Below are 20,643 nucleotides of genomic sequence, written 5' to 3'. Positions count from 1 at the left end.
CCAGGGAAAGAGGGCAGTGCCTGGGGTCACCCCCGCCGCTCCCGAAAGTAAAGCCAAGTCCGCACCGCTGCGTCCCCTCCCATTTTTCTCCCAGGGGTGTAAACCCAATTCCCCTTGGAACGGGCCACAGGAAGATTTCACGTTTTCCCAAGCGGGGCCGCGAGGCAGGAGGTTGTCCCACAATCTCGCTGGGAATCTATCCGAGCTCCGCGTGTGCCGGGGCTGCCCGTGGGCAGGTGCTTGTGGCGACGCGGAGCTTGGGACTCCGCTTGGGCTGCGGGAGCGCGCCAAGGAGCTCCCAGCCTTCCCGTGCTCCAAAAGCTGGCTGAGAAGGCGCGTGAGGGGCAAGCAGGGCTGGGGCCAAGGCTGACGCCGGGGCCGGACCGGGAAGGGGCAGGTACCGGGGCAGGTACCGGGGCAGGGAGAGGACAGCCCCGCTCCGCCACTCCCGCTCCACAGCGCCCACCCGAGGCGGCGCACGCCCCCTGGCGGCCCCGCGCGGCGCTGCGGCCCATGGGCGGCTCCCCGCGTCGCAGCCCCGTGTGACGTCACCCGCCGCGCGCCGTCGCCGCCGCCATGGGCAAGAGGCGCGGCGGGGCCGCCAAGGCCGGCAGCGGCAATGGCAGCGGGAGCGTGTTCCGCATCGCCCGCAGCGGCGTCCTCAGGGCCAGGGCCAAGGGCAAGGCGCGGCCCGTCACCTCCGGGCTGAAGCAGGTGAGTGCCGCGGCGGGAGCAGGCGCTGGCCGGGCTGGAGCAGCGCCCCACCAGGGAAGGCCTCGGCCCGGCGGGGATTCCCCCCCTTGGAGCTCGCTGCGAGCGCTCGGCACTGGTTACAGCGAGCTGTCGTAGGGGCATTGCGCGTCCGGGCACAAAACGGCAAAATGCACCATTTTCACCCGAAAATTAGCTTTGTAGGTGGAAAACTGTATGTAGCATCCGCAAAAGGAGAAGCACAAGAGGTTCATTTGGCTAATTTGCAGGCATATGCCACAGCAGGCATCCGGCTGTGCTTGAGGGGTGTCGTTCGGGAAGTGTCTGACAGTATCTGCTTGTCCTCGGGAATGCGAGGCCAAAGGGAGCGTCAGCAGTTCAGCGAGTTCGCGTTCGCTGGACTGCATTCACAGCATCGCTGAGGGTGTAATTCACGGTAGAGTTTAACAAAATGCCGTGATCCAAACCACTGGGCATCTAACAAGGGTGTGTCCTGCTCCTTTCCATCACTTTCCTAGTCCCAGGGAGGGATCCATTTGCCAGGTTCTGGGCTACATTCCCACAGCTCTCCTTGATGCTGGCTCAGGAATTCTACGCCCACTAGGTGACTCAACTTGCTAAATCAGCGGCAAAAGCCATTAAAAATACATTTTGCATTTTTATGTGCTGGGTTTGTGAGTTGAACAAATTTAATTACAAATGAATGAATGCAGAGAGAGGAGTTTTGGTGGGGAAGAACCAGAAAGGATGGAGCTTTTCCTGATCCAGTAGCTGCCTCAACTATCAAGTAGAACTGTCAGTAATATGCAGTGAACAGAGCCAGGAGTGTGCACTGCTGGATGTTTTGTACTTAATTCCTCTCTGCCCCTTACGTGGGCTGTGATGCTCTGTAGATGCTTCTATGAGCCAGTTTAACATAGTAAACCAATAGAAAAACAAATAAGCAAAAATATTACTGTTATTTTTGTGTCTGTAGAGGAGCACAGCCCAGAGGAGGGAGAGAGTGGGTTATGGAGCAGGGAGCAGTGCAAGGGAAGAGGGATGGGAGTGATCTTAGCAAGAGTTTTCCTGTTGTGAGCAGTGAGTCATTATATGGTATCTTCTCAAACCCTGCCTCCAGCCTGAGGTGTGTGTTCTGCAAGAGTTCAGCTGTCCCTCTATAAAAGCATCTGGTACTAAAAATAATAAAAGCAGAGGGTGGCTTATTTTCTCCATTTGAGGCAGTTGCAGTATGTTGGACAAACCCAAGTAAATGGCTCTTAAAAAAAAGGCTGTTTCAGATTTTCTCCTGCAAGCTCCACTTGACAAATTAATCTGGTGGACAGACAGGAATGTAACGAACTTTAGAAAAAACAATTTCATGTTGCATCTTCTCTTCGTCTAGACTGTTCTGTATAATAAAGGGAGAAGCAGGTTTGAAATCATATTCATGAAATGTCTGAGTTTCATAGTCTTGAAAAGCTTATTAGGAGTAAAATTTTATTCTGTGTGTTTGAAGCTGTGTTCTTTAATGCATTAAGCCTTTGGGCTTAATGCAATTTACTTATCATTAAGCAGTATAAGAAGATGCTGATAAAAAAAATCACAACAATACATTTATTCATTAATAGCTAAAAGTCCATTGTAACTGTTCAGACAACTTTTCATGTAGGTACCCATGCTAGCTGTAGAGCCTCTTTCTGTGGATGAGTACTTGAGGATATCACTATTAAAACTGACTGGAACCTTCTAAAACCCCTGTGAAGCTGGAAGATGGTGATAAGCCCCGATTGAACACATGGTCTTTGTTTGACTTGTTGACTTGTTGTTACCAACAGTCCATCGACTCTGATCAGAGCTGGGAACCGGGGCTCTATTTCTCTAGTCACTGTCCCAGTTCAAACGTTCCTGTTTGAGGAACAACGAGGCCTGTTCCATCAGCCTCATTGCCACTGCTTTCTTAATACTGGTTTTCCTGGTCAGAATGGAATTGTTACTGTATATGTGCTCTGAAATTATGGAGGCTTTGAAAGTAAAATGAATACGTGTAACCATTCACAGTGTGCTTCTGCCTGTTTAAATTGCTTAGAGATGAACTGTGGGGTTAGTCTTTGAAACAGCCGTAGGTATGCTGAAATTTGGGGTTGCCTGAAGACCTATGAGCATGCTTCTAGAATGTTTGCAATGTAATAGGTCATTATCTGGCTATGATCCTGTTCTAGACCTTAGAAGCAGCAGGTGCTAGGGCTCAGATCAGCTGAATCTTACTTTGCTGCAATGGTGAGAGTTTATGCCCTCTTGCATCCACCCTGCTCCTCTACCACAGACAGCTGTCCCCAGAGTGCAACACATGTCCATATTCTCGTGCCTCCTCTTTGAAAGTAAAATCTTTGATGAAATAACTTACAAAGGCAGACTTTAGCTAAAAGAGACAGAGATACACATTCCGCTCTGCTACAGCTGCTGAGTTTCTTTAAATACTGCGGCGAAACCTGGTAGATGTTGTTGGCCAGACCTATAGTACAAACAATTAGGATACAAGATGTGATGATGAAAGGTAAGCTACTGGAAGAAATTCAGCATAATAAAATAATTTACAAATTGTATTTGGCTTGAGGGACGGCAGGTGTGGCTTCTCTAAAAAGCTGCTAGAAGCTTCCCTTATGGGGAATGCCAGGGCCAATGCCAGCTGGCTTCAGGATGGATACACTGCTGGCCAAGGCAGAGCCCATCAGGTACTGGCAGTGCCTCTGGATTGATGTAGTTAAGAAGCATACCACCAGCAGCAGTCAGAACAGAGGAGTGAGAATTTTTAAAAGAATCAGGCCTGCAGACACCAAGGTCAGTGAAGAAGGAGGGGGAAGAGATGCCCTATGTGCCTGAGCTGAGATTCCTCTGCAGCATTTGTTTGACAACAAATGAAATTAATTTTTCCCAAGTTGAGTTGAGTCTGTTCTGCCTGTGATGGCAACTGGTGAGTGATCTCTCTCTGCCCTTATCTCTACCCATGAGCCTTCCATTATATTTTCCCTGCCCAGCTGAAGAAGGCAGCAGTGGAGCAGCTTTGGGGGGCACCTGGCATCCAACCAGGGTCAGTCCACCATAGATAAAGGAAGGAACCTTTCCTGGGACTTCATTCCAGCTAAGACGAGCTGAGAGTGGTGTAGCAGGGTCTGTGGAGCTTGACTTTTGTTTTCTGTGTTCTCTTCCTGGATCACTGTGGGGTTCCATTCTAGTAGAGCAAATTTAACTCTTAATTTTGAATTTATTAGTACACAGCTAGATGACCTAATGAAGTAACAGGTAAAACATACTGAAAAGCATGTAACACTGTCTGCATAGTAATTGCACAAAAATGGGGCAGTTTCACATCAGTGGAATTTTTGTTAAAAATACCAATGTGTATATTTTTTTCTCTCCCAGATAAACATTAAAAATGCCGAAAAAGTTAGCACGATAAATAAAGCATTTGCTGAAGTTCAGAAAGAAATCCGGCAGTTATCAAAAGGTACCACAGCAGAATCTCAGAACACTCAGCAGGTAATTTCCCTTTGTAAAAATCTGAGGAAAATGAAATGTGTTTTAAGCATTATAATGTGTCTCTTACAGACTGCAGCTAGCTCAGTTGGTCAGATGGTGCTGGTTAATACCAAGGTGCTGAGTTCAACCCTTTTAAGGGCCATTTACTTATGAGTTGGACTTGATGATCCTTGTGGGTCCCTTCCACCTCAGAATATTCTGTGAATTCATGCAGTTGCTTTAAAGCTAGAATCCCAGTTCTATGCATTTCAGTGTGTGGCAATGCTGAAACCTAGTTAGCATGTTCAAATTATATATACTAGAGAGAGGGAGGTGGCAGCCATGCTGAAACACACTTCAAAAGCATATTTTTAGCTGATTTCTAATTGTCTAATTAAGCATATAGCTGATTTCTAATTTTTTTAAGTTAGTCCCAGCTCCATCCCCTTGATTTGAAACTTGTATCTCTACATGAATAGGCACAGAAAGAATGAACCTGGTTGTTCCCTACTTGAAGTTCCTGACAGTGCTTTGAAACAAACAGTTCTGCCTCTGTTTGTTCCTGATTCCTAAACCTTTGTACTACCTCATCAGAAGGACCAGCACCTGAAGCAGCAATTTCTCTAGTAGAAGTTTTGCCTGCAGCACTTGGGGTTCAAGACAGTATTTCTCTTGTCTTTGTCTAGTTTGTTTTTTTTACAGGCCTATTTGCAGTCTTGCACAACTATTCATAAAAGTTTAATTCCTGACAAGTTCCTCCATGTAAACTCTTTCTCCTGATTGATGCTCTAGGCACAGTTTCAGGGAGAGAAAGTAGTGCTTCAGGATGAGATGCAGATTAATCCATCTTGCTGTTGGGGAAAGGTGGAGTTTGGAGAAGTGGACATGAGTTGTCAGTGTGCCTAAAGTGATTAAGTTTCTGTACAGCTGGGAGCAACTAAACAAGTGTCAAATACCTTAAAGAGAGGCTGAGGGAAGATTGAAACATAAGTGACATTGCTGCTAGCACAGGATGAAGCCAGGATTTCAAGGCAGTTGGAGCCAGTGGTCCTGTCCCTGCTGGCTTGTTACTTATTCCTCCAAGAATTCAGACTGTACTACTGCTCCTCTGCTATTAGGGCTCTACATCACTCAGGCTGTAATTGTATTTTCTCCAAAGTTGCAAAAAATGTTGTTGAAGGCAGTTGTGAACTAAAAGCTGAGCCTGTCTCGGTTGTTACATTACAGCCATGTGTGGTGTGTTACTGGTATGATGCTCCCAAAGCACAAAGCATTTTCTGCTTATGTCTCAACTTCAGTGTATCCTGCAATCCCCTCAAATTATTGAAGTATAACTGCAAAATTAGCTGAAATTAAATATATAAAAGTCAAATTAATCTTCTGGCCAATGGATATTTATTAGTCTGTTTTGTTTTTTTTTTTCCAAGCAGAATAAAATGAAATTATTTTCTGCTTTAAACTGAAACTCTTTGTTTTTCCAGGTTTCCACAAATCTGGAAGAGGAACCAGCAAACGTGGATGCTGCCACAAGCCTGTTATCTCAGTTGTAATGCAAAATGGACAATGATGGGGTTACAAGAAATGAAAGACCACACATACTGATGGCTTTGTTTGCACAATTTTATTAAAAAAATCTTGTTAATATACAAGTATTGGCACACTTCAATACAAACTACAAACAGACCTTTCCTATCATCTAGGAAAGTGGAATGTCAGAAGTCAGTGTGAGAAACTTAAAGTGCTAAAACAGAAGGCACTTCACAAAATTGGTTCACTGAAACAGTTTAGCGTAACTCAAGTTGATACCCTTCACCTTTCAACTTGGCAGTGAAAGCTTCAAAATTGTTTGAAAAGTTAAAGAATAGAAAGCTTCTTGGCAGTAAAGCTTCAAAGAAAATGCTGTTAACTGTGAGCAAGAAGACTAATCATTTTTTTTAAAAATGATCAAAAGGCTATAAAGTATTTTCACTTTACTAAAGAATGTTCCAAACAATTGGCTTAGACAGAAAAACATTCAGGTGAAAAAGTGCCAGAATTTTAGATAAGAGCCCTTTTTTCTTGTTCTTGAATTTGTTTTGTGAAGTAGTTAAAGGAAGCAAAAGGAAATATACTCCCAGAGTCAGTGAACTAAGAAGTTATACATTCATTATTCAAATACTTAGGTTATGAAGAAGTCTAGATTGTTACAGTTAGAGGTAGATAAGTAGTCTGGTTGACATAATATCTAATAATTTAGTATCTGCACATCAAAGAGATCACAGACTCCTTCATTATCATCCAGGTTAAAGTTGTAGTCATCTCCGGGAGTAGGAGAGAGTCGTAAGAGAGGAAAAACTGTAAAGCAGGAATAGTTTAGTTTAAATTAAAGCACTTGGAAAATCAGCCCTATCATATTTCAGTATGTTTGTCACAAGGGTTAGTCTTAATAATAGTCTTGATAATCTGACAAGCTCACTGAGATACATACCATGAAAACCTGTACTGCATTCAAACTAAGGCAGATGTGTCTGCCATTTTTGCTTGGCATTTTAAGTCAGTTTGCTGAAGTAGAGTGATAGGTGTGGAATATGAGTTTAATTTCTTCTGCAGCAACAGAGTTCCTGAGCAGCTTTTGAAAATTTTAATCAGAAAGCCATAATTTATATTCCTCTGTCTATATCTGTGCTCTAGAAGCAGAGGGTGTTTCCATGTTAACCACATAGTGGCACATTGACAGAATCCCATCTTGCCCCTTGGATCTTTCAACCGCATCTCTTGCTGGATGAGCCCTGAAGGTCTGCTTGAGGAGCAGATATTATTACAGGCCTTACAGAATACAGGGCCAAAGGAACAAAGCAAGTCAAGTTCACCTCCCTGTCTGGCACCTCAGTGAGAGTGGCAGAGAGGTGGGGAGTACATGAATTCTGCAGTAGCTGTGGTTCAGTGCTACACTCATATGGCCAAAGACATGCAAGAACAGAAATGGGTGACACTTGTTACATTAGTGTACCACAGATGGACATGTACCAGTCTGCATCCAGAACTATATTCTGAAATACTTATTCAAAGCACCTGCACAAAACTTTAGGCAGAATAGAATTAAACCAGATTTCTTTTTTAGGGCAGCACACTAGTGATCAGCTTGTTCTTTCTTTTCCTCCTAAATTAAGTACTGGTGGGTTATTCATGCAGGTGAGTGCTTGTTGGATTAAAGTTTTCTTATTTTGACTGTTAAATAAAACTGTTACAGGGTATAGAAAGGGGAGCAAAGACAAAAGTGACAGAGAAGGCAACACTGGAAAATAGTAGTTTTATACTGACTCTCGGCATCAGATTTAACGGATGCCTTCTAAATGCTGTTCACACAAAAACCATGCTGCTACTTGTGATCATTAGAAAAGATGCTATATACTTACCATCAGAAGACATGAGTTCATCAATAATATCTCCACTGATATTTCCTGTGAAAGACAGGAGCACGTGCTTTACGTATGTGGGGTTTTTTAATATGTGTTTATAGCAGTCAACACATTCTTTGCATTAAAAGTACACTATGGCTTGCACAGTGTAGGAGCTGCAGAGATAGTATGCCATGTACATGTAAAAACTGAAGGATTTTTTCCCCCCAATACATTTTTCCCACTTGTCTCTTAAAACCCAAGAGCCATATACACCATGAGGCTTATTTGGTGGCAAAGAAACTCATTTGCTCAAAATTAGTATGCTCATCAGAGCTGCCTCAGCGGCTTCATCAGAAGATAAACAGAGACTTGTGTCTTTCTCTGTGTAACTCATTGGTAATTTGGTCACAAAGAAAGGCTCAGGGAACCACTGAAATATTTAAACAGGAACTACTGCTTCCTACCTGCAGGCTCCTCCATCTTTGCAATGTCAAATGAGTTTGGCTTGAGAATGCAGTTGACATCCAAAGGCAGCAAGCTCTGGTAGTCACTGGAGCTGGCTGAGGCTTGGGCACTGTCTCCAGACAGGCTGGGATAGAGCCCTGGCTCCGGAAGGCTGGAGTAAGGGGCTGCAGGGGCTGCGCTGTCCTGCTGGGTGCTGCCATCTACAGGGACAGGAAGGCACGTTACAAGTCTGTTACACTGAGACACAGCACACAGCACCTGCCCCCAGCTTTGCCTTTTGAGGTGAACATAGCCAGTGTTACAGTGAGACACAGCACACAGCACCTGCCCCCAGCTTTGTCTTTTGAGGTGAACATAGCCAGTATCTGGGATCAGGTGAGAGAAGTCTTCCCCTTCCACAGTCACAACTTAATTGTCAATTAATTAAAGGTCAATAAATGAAGGTAATCAGGACCCCTCAGGAATGCAGCTGTAATACAGCATTTCCTTAAATCTTTTCCTATTGCCTATTAATTTAGTACTACTACAAAAAAAAGTACCTGACATTCAGGCAGCCTCTTACTGTGGCTATGTGGAAGAAGGTAAGTGACCTTCTGGTACAATAGCTGGAACTGGTGTCTGTATTATCAATTTCATTAAAAGGTACGCATTCAAATCATCCTTTGTCAAGAGGTTTGCAATTTTGCTCCATAATGCATTCTGGAGAAGCACCTCAGAATAATTAACAGTTTTACATTCAAAACCTGTTCAGTGTAAGATGGTAAATGTGAGGGAAGCATCTATTTCACCAGACAGAAGAGGAAGAGGTGTCTGTAACCTCCTGAGAGCTGTTACTAAGGCCCTGGAGTAGTTTTTTAATTGACAGCTGCTAACCTATGCAAATTGTTGATCTTTCCTTTGTCTACCACCTTTCTTAACAGTTTATTCTTTCCCTCCAGCTGCTTCCTCCCCCACCCATCAGAGGTAGGAAAACCCCGGGATGCACCTGATGGTGTGTCCGCAGCTGCTGTTTGTGGTAACTCCTGTCCTTGGTTCGGGTCACATTGTTCTGGGGGATTTGGGGGAGCTGCAGCTGGTTTAAGTGGAGTTGCTGGAGCTGCAGGCTGAGATGAGGGCTGTGCAAGGTCATCAGGTGGAGGAACTGGAAACACTGTGGGCTTGGAGGCGCTCGATTCTTTGTTTATGAGCAGCACATGGATGGGTCCTGAACTACTTTTAAGATTGATCTGGTATTTCTTCTGTCCATTCTGTCCCTGCAAAGGTGATGTATTATGAAAGTTACTGTTCCCTGAGAACTTGAACTCTACAAAGTGATGAAGACTAAGATCAACTGTTTTAGTCCTGAACAAAAAGAAGAAAACCCAAAATCCAACATCACAGCTGCTAACTTGGGTCTTTGCAGAGAACCTTACCGTTGAACTGGTTTCAGCACAGATGGACAAAGATAGGACCATGGATTAGCTTCATGGTTCTAACCCCCTAGGAGGCTTTTACTGATGTTGGACTGTGCTTAGCCTCACTAAAAATAGCTTGTGAAACTTCTCAGGTGAATTTCAGCCTTCTATAAGCACAGTGGCTATCACACTTCATACCATACTCTCTCCCAACTATGTAAACACTATTTAAAATCAAGTGCTGCAACAACAACAAAAAAGTTAAAGATGGACAAAAGTAAGTAATTTGACTTCCAACTTTAATCTTGCCAATTTAATCATTTTGGCAAAAGTGAGATTGCAGTCTGTTTCTCTATCCAGTCTAGCACCCATGAGACTAAATCTAAATTACATCAAAACTAAATCTAAAAGGCTTTTTCATAAGAGATCTATTTTAACAATATAACAGAGAAACTTGACACATAAAAGACAGAGTTCTCAAGAGAATTCATGACAACTATGCAATATTTTCAAAGCTGCAACCTTTAAAAGCAAGAGAGAAGAACTTGCCTATTTTGGTTTTAATAGAAGGCAGGGTTACCATTAGTCTAAGTGTACAAACTCCATTTTTTTCTGTCTGGCCTCCCTCTTCTAAACTGAAAAAATCCTAATCCTTTCTCCCTTCCTCTGGCATGCGGATAGAGATAAATCCTCTGTTCTAAAACAGCTCTTCTTTGCCACTATTGCTCTAGAACACTTAAGGAAATGAGAAACAAGTACATACCATTTCAGCCCTCGGTACTTCTAGTTCTGTACCACAAGGTGCTTGAATTGCTAGAAGTGTATCTCCTGGTTAAAAAGGAATTTTTAAGAAAGTGTTAAGTGTATTTTTCTTAAGTCTTGTATAGTATCCACTCAAATGAGACCTGGAAATTCTCTAAGGCCACTTAAAGTACTGTGTAATTTAGCATATATAAACTTGTGGTAGGACATGTGCAGTCTCTCTAAGATCCAAGTATATTGCACAGTATAAATCACCGAATTCCAACACTAAAATCATAGCTGCAAAAATATTTTCTCAAAACAGTACAAGATTTACCATATTCTTTACCCATTTGTCATTTAGTTGTATATATAATGTAAGGTGAAAATATTTAACTAGTTCCTTTTTTCACAGAATCAAAGAGTCATTGAGGTTGGAAAAGACCTCCAAGATCATAAAGTCCAACCTTTGATTGATCACGACCATGTCAACTAGACCACAGCACTGTCATGTCCAGCTGTTCCTTGAACACCCCCATGGATAGTGACTCCACCACCTTTCTGGGTAGCCTGATCCAATGTTTTATCAGCCTTTCTTGAAGAAATGTTTCCTGACGTCCAGCCTGAACCTCCCTCGTGCAGCTTGAGGCCATGTCCTCTTGTCCTGTCACTGGTTGCCTGGGAGAAGAGATTGACCTCCACCTGGCTACAGCCTTTCAGGCACTTCTACACAGAGATAAGGTCTCCCCTGAACCTCCTTTTCTCCAGGCTAAACAACCCCAGCTCCCTCAGCTGCTCCTCGACTTCAGCTAAACCAGCTCTCTGGTCTAGCTCACTTTACGACTTTGATGACTGGTGGTACTAGAGATTTAACAGAAGGAAGAGGTATTAATGTTCATCTTCAGTGCCAGCACTTCCAAGTGTCTAAGCTGATGGCTTCCACAGCACATACAACTAGGATGTAACAGCTGTCTGTCACACTCACCTGTGGCTTACTATGCACATTAAAATGTGCTGGTGAAAATCAGGGGACCACATTTACACGCACAGCACTGGCACAATACTGCAGGTTACCTGCTTACCTGCACATCATTTCCTCTTTGTCCATAACTAATTTGGAGTAACACTTTTCTTTCTCTGCCTCCTAAGAAACACTTAGGTGAAGTACTATGTGAGCACCATGCCAGCTCCCTCCATGTTTTGTAATGACTAACCTCTTTTCAGTAACAGCCCATTTTTGTTAAATTCTGAAGTAGTTTTCTAATCTAGTGGTTTTATTTAAAAAGTCTTCCTTGTGGCAAAGAAAATATTGTTTTGAGCCTAGCTGGAGGCTGAACAACAACCTTCCTTGGGTGTCCCAGGATCAGGAGATGATGTCAAGGAAAGTAACCTCTGTCAGCACTTCCCAGCAATTGCTTCAAACCACCTGTACAGCAATCTTTTAGATTTAGTAGCAATGCTCCATCATTGACCTTCCACTGGCTCCATTTATACAGCATCACAAGCTCTGTCTGGCCACAGTTGCCACCAGAACATGATACAAAATTTGGATCTTCCTGGTTCTTCTGGAGGGCTGGACCAACATGTCCTGTTTCTGGTTCCATTAACAGCCCATTGCAAGCTGCTGAAAAGTATGAATACCAAAAGACACCAAAAACCAGGACTCCAGGACTTCCATTCTATACAATCTATGACTACAACTAAAAAATGCTAGAACTTGGTAGCTGTGAACATTATGACACTTCTACCTAGTAATGATCATTATTGAGTACTTCTCAATTCTTAATACTTGCAGGAAAAAAGCGGATTAGTTAGCAAGTTATTTTTCAACAAATCACTCACTTTAGAAATACAGCCTAGCAGCAACTTACCATTGAAGCAGTTGCAGATATCTTCATGGGTGACATATGAAAATGTAATTTATGTCAAGGAACATTTTTCTTAATACAATATAAAATTAGTCTTTGCTACCCTTCAGAAGTTTGTCCAAACTGAGCCTCAACTATAATGTTATTATTGTTAGAGGTGTAATCAAGGTATTATTTTTGACTTTCAGAATGGCTTGTTACAAATAACAAAAGAGTTCCGTGTTTTAAGAAAATACCTGTATCAGCAAAGAAAATACGAAAAGAAAAATAGCTGTGTAGCTTGAACAAGAAGAGAGTCTTCTAAAAAAGGAGAACATGTAAAGTCTTGTTTTGAAGAATAACATTTACCTTGCTAAATTGACAATACAGAATTCATGTATGTATCAGCATTTCCAAGAATCACACATAAATACTGCTAGAGGGAACTTCAGAATTCATCTGCCATCCCATTCCTCTGCCTCAAGGTAGGATAAATCCACTGTTCAGATATTCCAGACAGATGTTTGTCTTTCCTCTTCTGCAAAACCTCCAGTGACAGATATTCCACCACCTCCCTGGGGGATCAATTTCAGTGCTAGCTCTACCAAAAGTTTTTCCTAACAGATAGCTTCAACCTACTTTGCTACAAAATCCATTTTACAGAAACAATTTCTGAACAGAAACTCCATTAATTTTTAAGAACTTATCAATAGTATTATAGATAGGAAGGGCACTTTTCCTGCTCCCATTCTCAGGAGTCTGTTTTGCAAGACAGCTAGACACATGCTTACAAGCAATGCAGATGCGACTCTTGGTATTTATAGAAAGGATTTTTTTTTTCCTAGTTTGAAACCCAACAAGCTTCAGGACATGGTCAACTCCATTTATCTTTGGCTGATAGCTTAATCTTTTCAAAAGAATGAAGCACAAAAAAGATTCATGTAAAGCACTAGTAACAAAATTTAAGTTCTTGAAAGCAGCATCACTAATTTCAAGTAAGACACTAGGATTATATTGTTGACTTAATAGTTACTGTTGTGTGTATATATAGATATGCTAAATTATTTTCAAGTTACCAATCACAGTCATTGAAGTTAAAAAGACACGTAAATAAAATTTACATCTTCTTTTGTTGAAGCAAAACCTGAAAAAATACTTGCTGTTCCTTGCTAAATGAGTTACATTATGCTTTATCCACTACCTACTCTTCCAACTGTTGCTTTAATTCTAGTTCCAAAATGCACACAATTAATTTAAAAGGATATTGGTGGTTTGTAGAATCATCCATGACGTTCTTGATACTTTGCTGAAGCCACAATTTCTGCTGATCCAATTCTTTTTCTTTTAGCTCTAAATCTTCAATTTCAGCTTCCAGATACCTCAGCCTGTCTATGACTTCTTTTGTATTGCAGCCAGCACCTACTCCTCTTAAAAAGGTATAAGGGTTCATGAAGGGTTCACAAGCAAAAATCTAAAGCAAATATCCAATGATAGTTTCTTAAGACTATTTTCAACATTTGGAAAATCTACTAAGATTCAATATGAATGAAATGAGCATTTAACGTCCCAGTAGTATTTTCACAGGAAAATGAAAATTCTTTAATTCAGATCAAATTTACAATTTCCCTCTACAAAAATTTATCTTCTTTTGGAACGTTTTTTTTTTTCTCTTTTCTGTGTTGGAACTGTTTTTCAGGCCCTAGCTCCTTCCCCTATAATTATTATCTTCAGCTTTTTTTACCTTCAAAGACCTAAGAGAAAATAGGCATGGACTGTGGTAGGGCAGATAGGTGGACACAGTGTGTCCTGACAGTCCTCCCTGATTCATTCTGGGTGAATTTTTTCAACAAATGCTAGTTATAAAATAGCACTACACGTTTTCTGAACGATTCTCTTCCATATGCTTTAAACTTGATTTTATATATCACAGCCACCAGTTAAACGGAAAACAAATACAGTTCATTTGCAACTTTTTTGTACTTCTACAACATCACACTGCTCATTGATTAGCACAATGTTAATTTTATGGTGCCATATGTAGTCAGAGGAAGTTGAAAGAGTCAATTTTTGTTGCTCTTAAGCATGTGAAAACTTGCAGAACTGACATAACTTACTTCCACTGAATGCTGTTTTTTGACTTCTTCTCGATGAGATCAATCCCCTCCAGAACGTTGGTGATATCATAGATCCTTCTCTTCTGCCTCACAGCAAGCGTATCAGCAGCCTGTTGAGAGAACAGGTATCAGCAACTTGCATGCTGAGGGAAAGACACTTAAACCACTCCCGTGGAAAAATGCCATCTAATGTAACTTTGAACGGAGAAGGTTCCATACTCCAAGAGCCAGACACCACCATGAAGCCCTTCCCTAAACCCCTCCCTTCCAAGTTGTCAATCCTCCCTATCCCTACCCCTTTTTCCAGAGAGTTCTGTGTCCGTCTTGTTGCCGTTGACACCCCATTTGTTATTTTGTATTATTCCCCTCCCCTGTTCTCCCTGATAGGTTCACAAAATGTTATTCCCACCTTTGACCCCTCCCCAGCCTTTCACTCCTTGGTTAATGTTCCTACACCCCTCCTCCTGGGTTGCTGTAGAAAAACTTCTGTTCGCCCACTCCCCCAGCTTTGTCTGGAAGCCCAGGAATAAGTCCACCCTGTTTCCCCCCAGACCCGTGTCGTTGCTGTCTGTCCCTGCGCTGGACCTGCCGATAACTGGGAATTGCAGAGCTCACAGGAGGACGGTCACGCCCGGCCACAACAACCATTCACTCCACCGACACTCGAGGTATTACAGCCTTTGTTTGGGTTCAGTGGTGCCAGGATACCAAACAACAGGGCTGTAATTTCACAAAGTGGCTGCAGGAGAGCTGCAGTACTTTAGGCCAGCATTGTCCTCGCACAAATGCCCCTCGCAGGGCACAAGGGCTCGCTCCATCTGTCACACTGAGCACCAGCACCCTGCAACAGCTGCCCGGGATGGTGCTGCTGACACACAGCCAGATGTGCAGTGCATCTGAGGGCTGACACACCTCGCCCCTTCGAGCAAAGCAGCATCAGGCAGAGGCAACCACTTTGTGCCTTACTTCTTTCTCTCCATGGTGACTTTTGTGTAACTGATGCAAAGAGTTAAGATAAATAAGCAAATGAGCTACTCATGCCTTCCGCACCTGAAAGCAGCTCAAGTTCAAAAGATGTTCACTAAAAGAAGGGAAAGCACAGAGGAGTCTGACTCTGTAATTACTCGGGACACCTCAATACAATGATTACATGGGATTGTACATATTAAACATATACAAGAAAAATAAAGGGTAGGCAAAGACTTCTGAATTTGAACTAATGCATAAAGGCAAATAATTTCTACTACAGGAACATCATGATTTATTTCAGTTTGTTCCAACAATCTATTAAATGTATGCTTTTTGTGAGCAGCCTATATGAAAGAAAGGTACAGCCTGAGACAACCATAACCTGGAAGGAAAACCAAATTTCTTTGCTTAATAGCACAATTACGTTTTGCTACTGACATGAAGTTGAAAGGATAAAAAGAAAGAACAGAGATTATAAAAAGTACTCTTTTAACCATGAAGTATAAACACTGCTCTTTATCCTGGACAGTGATATACCCACTAAATACTGTTTCCACTGACACCATTAGCAGCATTTATCTTTTGTATGGTCTTCTGTATGAGCCTTTTAAAACATTGTCTTAACTAACAAAACCAGATGCATGCAAATACATATAAAGTGCAGTTTAATTCTCTCCAAGGAAACAAGCTCTTCAATCACTTGTTTCAGTAGGTATGCACCTGCTATCTTAATTTGCTATTTCTGCTGCATACATACACACTGCTCCCAAGGACTGCAAGAGAACCTTAAAAATCTAGCAAGTGACAGAGTTGATGCTGTTTGCACAATGCTGAATCAGCACCCCATACATCTCACAGTCTTCAGTTATTCTGAAGGCTGTTTACATTATTCAGTGCAAGGAATGGGCAGCACACACTTACATGCTGTTCAACTTTCTGCTTTTTTTCCCCACTGCTCCACATTATTTACCTAGGACTTAGTATACCACTAATGGCTTGAACAATGAAGAAGCAGCTCTGGAGATAGATTTCATTACCTCCTGAAATTTTCCCAAAGGTCTGTCTACAACATAAAAATGCTTTACTAATCTTAATGTATTTTCAAACTGGCAGCAAAAGATACCAACGTATATAAATTCGGAGCTACGAAACCAAAGCTTAAGATTTTTTTTTTTTAAATAGAAGTCACTTTTTCTGAGTGTCCAACTTCAAATGTTTCAAAGTTAAAGTAATTGTTCCACTCTAAATGTTATTGCATTTTGTATGCCCAAAGCACAGCTCTCATGAACACCATAAGCAGATTCACCACCAGCAGCTCCAGATCCCCAGTACAGGGGCTCATTTAATAGGAAAATGGACAGCACAGTTACATAGGTATTTGGCCTGACTAGCCCTGTATACAATTCAATCACTGCTATGAAGTTCAACTGCTTACAGCAAGAGTTCCAACACAAGCTGGGGCCAGTTCCCAAGCTCAAAAGTTTAATCCAGACATTCACTAGCTTTCTGGTACAGACCTTGTAATCTAATTATCTTTTAAAAATTTCACAGGTATTTTAAAAACCAATTGAGAAGTTCTTCCCTGACATTCTAGCAGTTATCAGTGTGGTAACTTCTGCCAGGTACATGGATCAGAAATTAAGTTCAGTCCACCACATAAACAATTCACTAACAATTTAAATAATGACAAGGGCTTCCTGACACAAATCTGTTGTGAAAAACACAGTTAAAACTCAGCTCTTCTTAGACTGTATCAGGAAAGAGAAATCTGCAACAATGGCCCTGCTAACATGGGTGGACATAGCTTTCATATTCAGAGTTCTTTTATAAAATCCTTCTAATGTTAAGCTGCTGAACTCTATTCCTTCTAATATCTCCTCAGACTTTGATTAAGTATGTATTCAAGCCAAGCACTCATAAGTGTCTCATAGATAGGTTCAGAGCTGGAGTAAAGTATCTAAGCACAGAGCTATGGAATGCAGAAAACACACTGTACAGCACAGGTTCAGCTGCAGGCAGGCACACATGCCCAGAAATAAGAAAGAAAGGCCAGGAAAAGGGCAGCTGGGAGTTTGTACCCCGCCCCCCCCCCCCCTCCAAACTTGTCTGCTCCCTGGGAGCTGACAAAAGGCAGCAGAAATGATGAGCTGTAAAGTGCTTCATTAGCCCTAGAGAGAGTAGGAACTTGAAGAGCACCGAGGCAGCGTCATTACTGAGAACCTTAACAAAGCACAAGGGCCAGCACTGCTCTCTCCATGTGTCTGTCAAAGGAAGGAGGTCCTGCACCTTCTGAACTCTGCCTGGACCACATGACAACATTTTCTCCGCAAGAGGGCTGTCAACAGTTTGGTAAGAGTTTTAAACTGAATGGCGCTCTTGCCGAATTGTTTATAAAATACTGAATGTCATTGCAACATAAACACTAAGGGAATGTAAATCGAATAGACAGGCTCTTTCTTCTGTGGAGTACAGCAAGTGTTAGGCAGTTATTTGTCCCTGCCCACTACACTTCTAAAACAAGTAGATTTTAGAATATCTCATGTTTTGCACTGATGATCAGAAACATTACTTAAACATCATTACAGCAGGGATGGTATTCTGCTAGAAACGAAGAAATTAGGGCACAAATATTGTACACTATGAACAGCATCCATTCAGGTGCTTTATCCCTTATTCACTCTTCTTGCTCTTTTTCTCTCTTTCCTGCAATTCATGGGTTGCTGCAGATAGAAATTTATCTTTCTTTCCCTTCTGTATCATCCCCTAGTGTTTTAAACTTAATTCCATAAATAGATTTCTTTATATAGGGCTATTCTATGACAAGTATATCATTATTTTAGAATCACTGTTTGATTTTAAAATAAATACAAAATTCAGTTTCAAGTGAAGAAAATTCTCACTTCCATTCCCACAATTTCTCAGATGTTACCAGTGTCCAGCACTAAAACATATTCACAGCTTCCTCTTACACCCTGCAAAACTATAACTATAGAGGTGTTAAAGATCACCACAAAATGATCCCATAGAACAGATGTTTCTTCTCAATTGCTAAAAGCTGGAAATCCACCTGTTTTCAAATTTTATTTTCTTTCTACTGCTGATTTTGCTGCAGAAATACCAATCAGCAGCACATCAGTCAGTCAATACCAGCCAGCAGGGAGACACTTAAAGGTGTTCACTGCACAAATTATTTCTTGGAATGCTCTGTTCCAGGCTGTCCTGTTCTTCAGTTTGCTGAGCAGACTGGCTTAACGCAAACACACAAACTGGTCTTCATTTTTCATTAGATAATGGCTTATTGAGGAGAAAACCAGTTTCAGAAATGTATGTTCTCATTCACTGCTTATGAAAATACCAACAGTTTATGTACTGCACTTAGTATTTACTTTCAACAAATTTCTGTAATTCAGAAACCAGTCTCCAATAGGTCTTGAGCAGAAATGCCTGTGATTGGCTGCAATGCCCACTTAACTCTTCTGTGGCTATCAACCCTTTCACTCCCTCTGAGTAGGTACCTTTCTTCCTAAAGATAACAAGCAGTATTGCTCCATCCCACTACTCAGTCCAACTTTATTGTTCAAGTCAATCCTCTTTGGCACCTAAAGCCAAGCTTCTAGGCCTGATGTTTTTCATACTGAGTATGTTTTGCTTCTCAGATTGACCTGGAACATCTCTCAGGATGTGGCAGACACTAAAAGAAGCTGCATAACAACCCCAAAGATCTAGACATTTTCATTCTGTTTTCCTAGATAAAGAGGCAAGTAATACTAAGGAGCTCAACAACTTCTCCAGACCACAGTATAACTGAGGAATATAAAACCTATCACTGTCCTTCCCTATTCACCCTGAAGTTTAATTAGCCAGACTAACATCACCAAAGTGCATCTGCTCTGAACAGGGATACCCAAAAAAAGCTCAGAGAACAGCATCTACCTCCTGGGGCCTATTAAGTGTGATCAAAAATAGGTCAGTTTTCCAGGAAGGACTTCAAGCAGAGCACCACGCCAACCTCTTGCTGCTCTTTGCTGAACGACTCAGCTGTTCACTGACAACCTTAACCACTTAGGTTAACATACCTTTGCCTCAATGCATTCATTGTACACCCAACAGCCCAGAGGGCCCGAGCTCCTGGGCCAGGGCAGCAGCATGCTCCAGGGACCCGGCAGGACAGTGGCAAGGATCCTCCTGCAGCACAGTGACCTCCTGGCACCAGGACCCTGCCAAGGTGGGCTGGTCCCAGGGCATCACCAGAGAGGCTCCAGCCGCTGCAGCCACAGGCATGCCTTGGAGGCAGCAGGCTGGCTGCAGAGCTGGGTGACAATGATTTTTCACTCCTGTACCAATTCAACTTCTTTAATTCACACACAGAAAGCATAAGGCGGCAACGGTCTGTTTTTCAACATGGTTTTCTCTTGCTTAAAGGAGGAGGTGGGCAAGAAACAGGTTTAAACAGCAGCCTATACACTGAGGTCAGTGCAGGGAGCAACATAGGGCAATAAAAAAAATCACAGAATTCTTAGGGCAGGAAGGGACCTCTGGAAATCATTTAGTGCAACCCCCACCAAGGCAGGGTCTCCCGGAGCAGGTGCACAGGAAGTCATCCAGGTGGGTTCTGAATGTCTCCAGAGAGGGAGACTCCACAACCTCCCTGGGCAGCTTTTTCCAGTGCTCTGCCCCAGAGAAGTTCCTCCTCATGTTGGGTGAAACTTCTGTGCTTTAGTTTATGGCTATTGCTCCTCGTCCTGTGACTGGGCACTACCGAGGAGTCTGGCACCATCCTCTTGTCACACATCAGTAAGATAGATACACATATACATGCACCGGTGAGACCTGCTCTCAATGTTTTCTTTCCAGACTAAACGGGCCCAGCTCCCGCAGTCTCTTCTCATAAGAGACTACAAAATATAAGAGATGCTCCAGACCCCGCACCACCTTTGTAGCCCCCTGCTGGACCCTCTCCAGTAGCTCCTTGTCTTTCTTCTATTGAAGAGCCCAGAGCAGGGCATAGTAAATAAGACCAATCTCAGTAAGTTAAACTTAACACACGACGCCTTTATAAAGGGCCGAAACGCGTGTTTTAGCCGGCCGCGGCGGCTGTCAGCCACCCCCGGGCTCCCGCAGCCCGTCAGCGGCCGGGGAGGCCACGCCGCGCCGGGCGGGCGAAGGGAGAGGAGGAAGGGAGGAAAGGAGGGCGCGGGCGGCCCTGCCGGTCCCCGCGCTGCGCCGCCCTGGCTGCAGCCGGCGGGCCCCGTGCCCGGCCGGTGCCGCCCCCCGCTCTCGCACCACTTTGAGGTCCAGCACGCCGTCCTTGGCCCCCTGCAGCAGCGACACGAACTTGGTGGTCAGCAGCCCCAGGCTCTTCTCGTGGCGGCTGCTGCCGCCCGCCGCCTCGGCCGCCGCGGCCATGCCGCCGGCGGGCCACGTGTCGCGACCGCCGCAACGGCCCGAGCGGAGCGCGGCCCGAGCGGAGCGCGGCCCCGGCCCAGCGGCGGCAGGGGCGGCCCGCAGGAAGTGACGCCGCCGC

The 20,643-nt window shown here is 43.2% G+C and overlaps 2 protein-coding genes across 2 annotated transcripts; one reads left to right on the top strand and one right to left on the bottom strand.

Annotated features, from left to right (window-relative positions):
- Positions 1 to 561: 561 nt before the first annotated feature.
- Positions 562 to 5,858, top strand: RBIS (ribosomal biogenesis factor). The gene is made up of 3 exons (XM_021550536.2): positions 562 to 714; positions 4,114 to 4,230; positions 5,691 to 5,858. The coding sequence occupies exons 1-3, from the start codon at positions 577 to 579 to the stop codon at positions 5,757 to 5,759; spliced, it is 324 nt and encodes a 107-aa protein (XP_021406211.1). The 5' UTR covers positions 562 to 576; the 3' UTR covers positions 5,760 to 5,858.
- On the bottom strand, positions 5,812 to 20,606 carry E2F5 (E2F transcription factor 5). Its single transcript, XM_085572301.1, has 9 exons — positions 20,403 to 20,606; positions 14,151 to 14,260; positions 13,302 to 13,463; positions 12,061 to 12,104; positions 10,212 to 10,276; positions 9,040 to 9,307; positions 8,054 to 8,254; positions 7,605 to 7,649; positions 5,812 to 6,543 (listed from the first exon to the last, which is right to left on the bottom strand). The coding sequence occupies exons 1-9, from the start codon at positions 20,523 to 20,525 to the stop codon at positions 6,434 to 6,436; spliced, it is 1,128 nt and encodes a 375-aa protein (XP_085428427.1). The 5' UTR covers positions 20,526 to 20,606; the 3' UTR covers positions 5,812 to 6,433.
- Positions 20,607 to 20,643: the final 37 nt, after the last annotated feature.

The sequence above is a fragment of the Lonchura striata genome, chromosome 2 (assembly GCF_050655825.1).
Source record: "Lonchura striata isolate lonStrDom1 chromosome 2, ASM5065582v1, whole genome shotgun sequence".
Lineage (NCBI taxonomy): Eukaryota > Metazoa > Chordata > Aves > Passeriformes > Estrildidae > Lonchura > Lonchura striata.
Note: the sequence above shows the minus strand (reverse complement) of the source record. Positions and strands in the feature narration are given on the sequence as shown.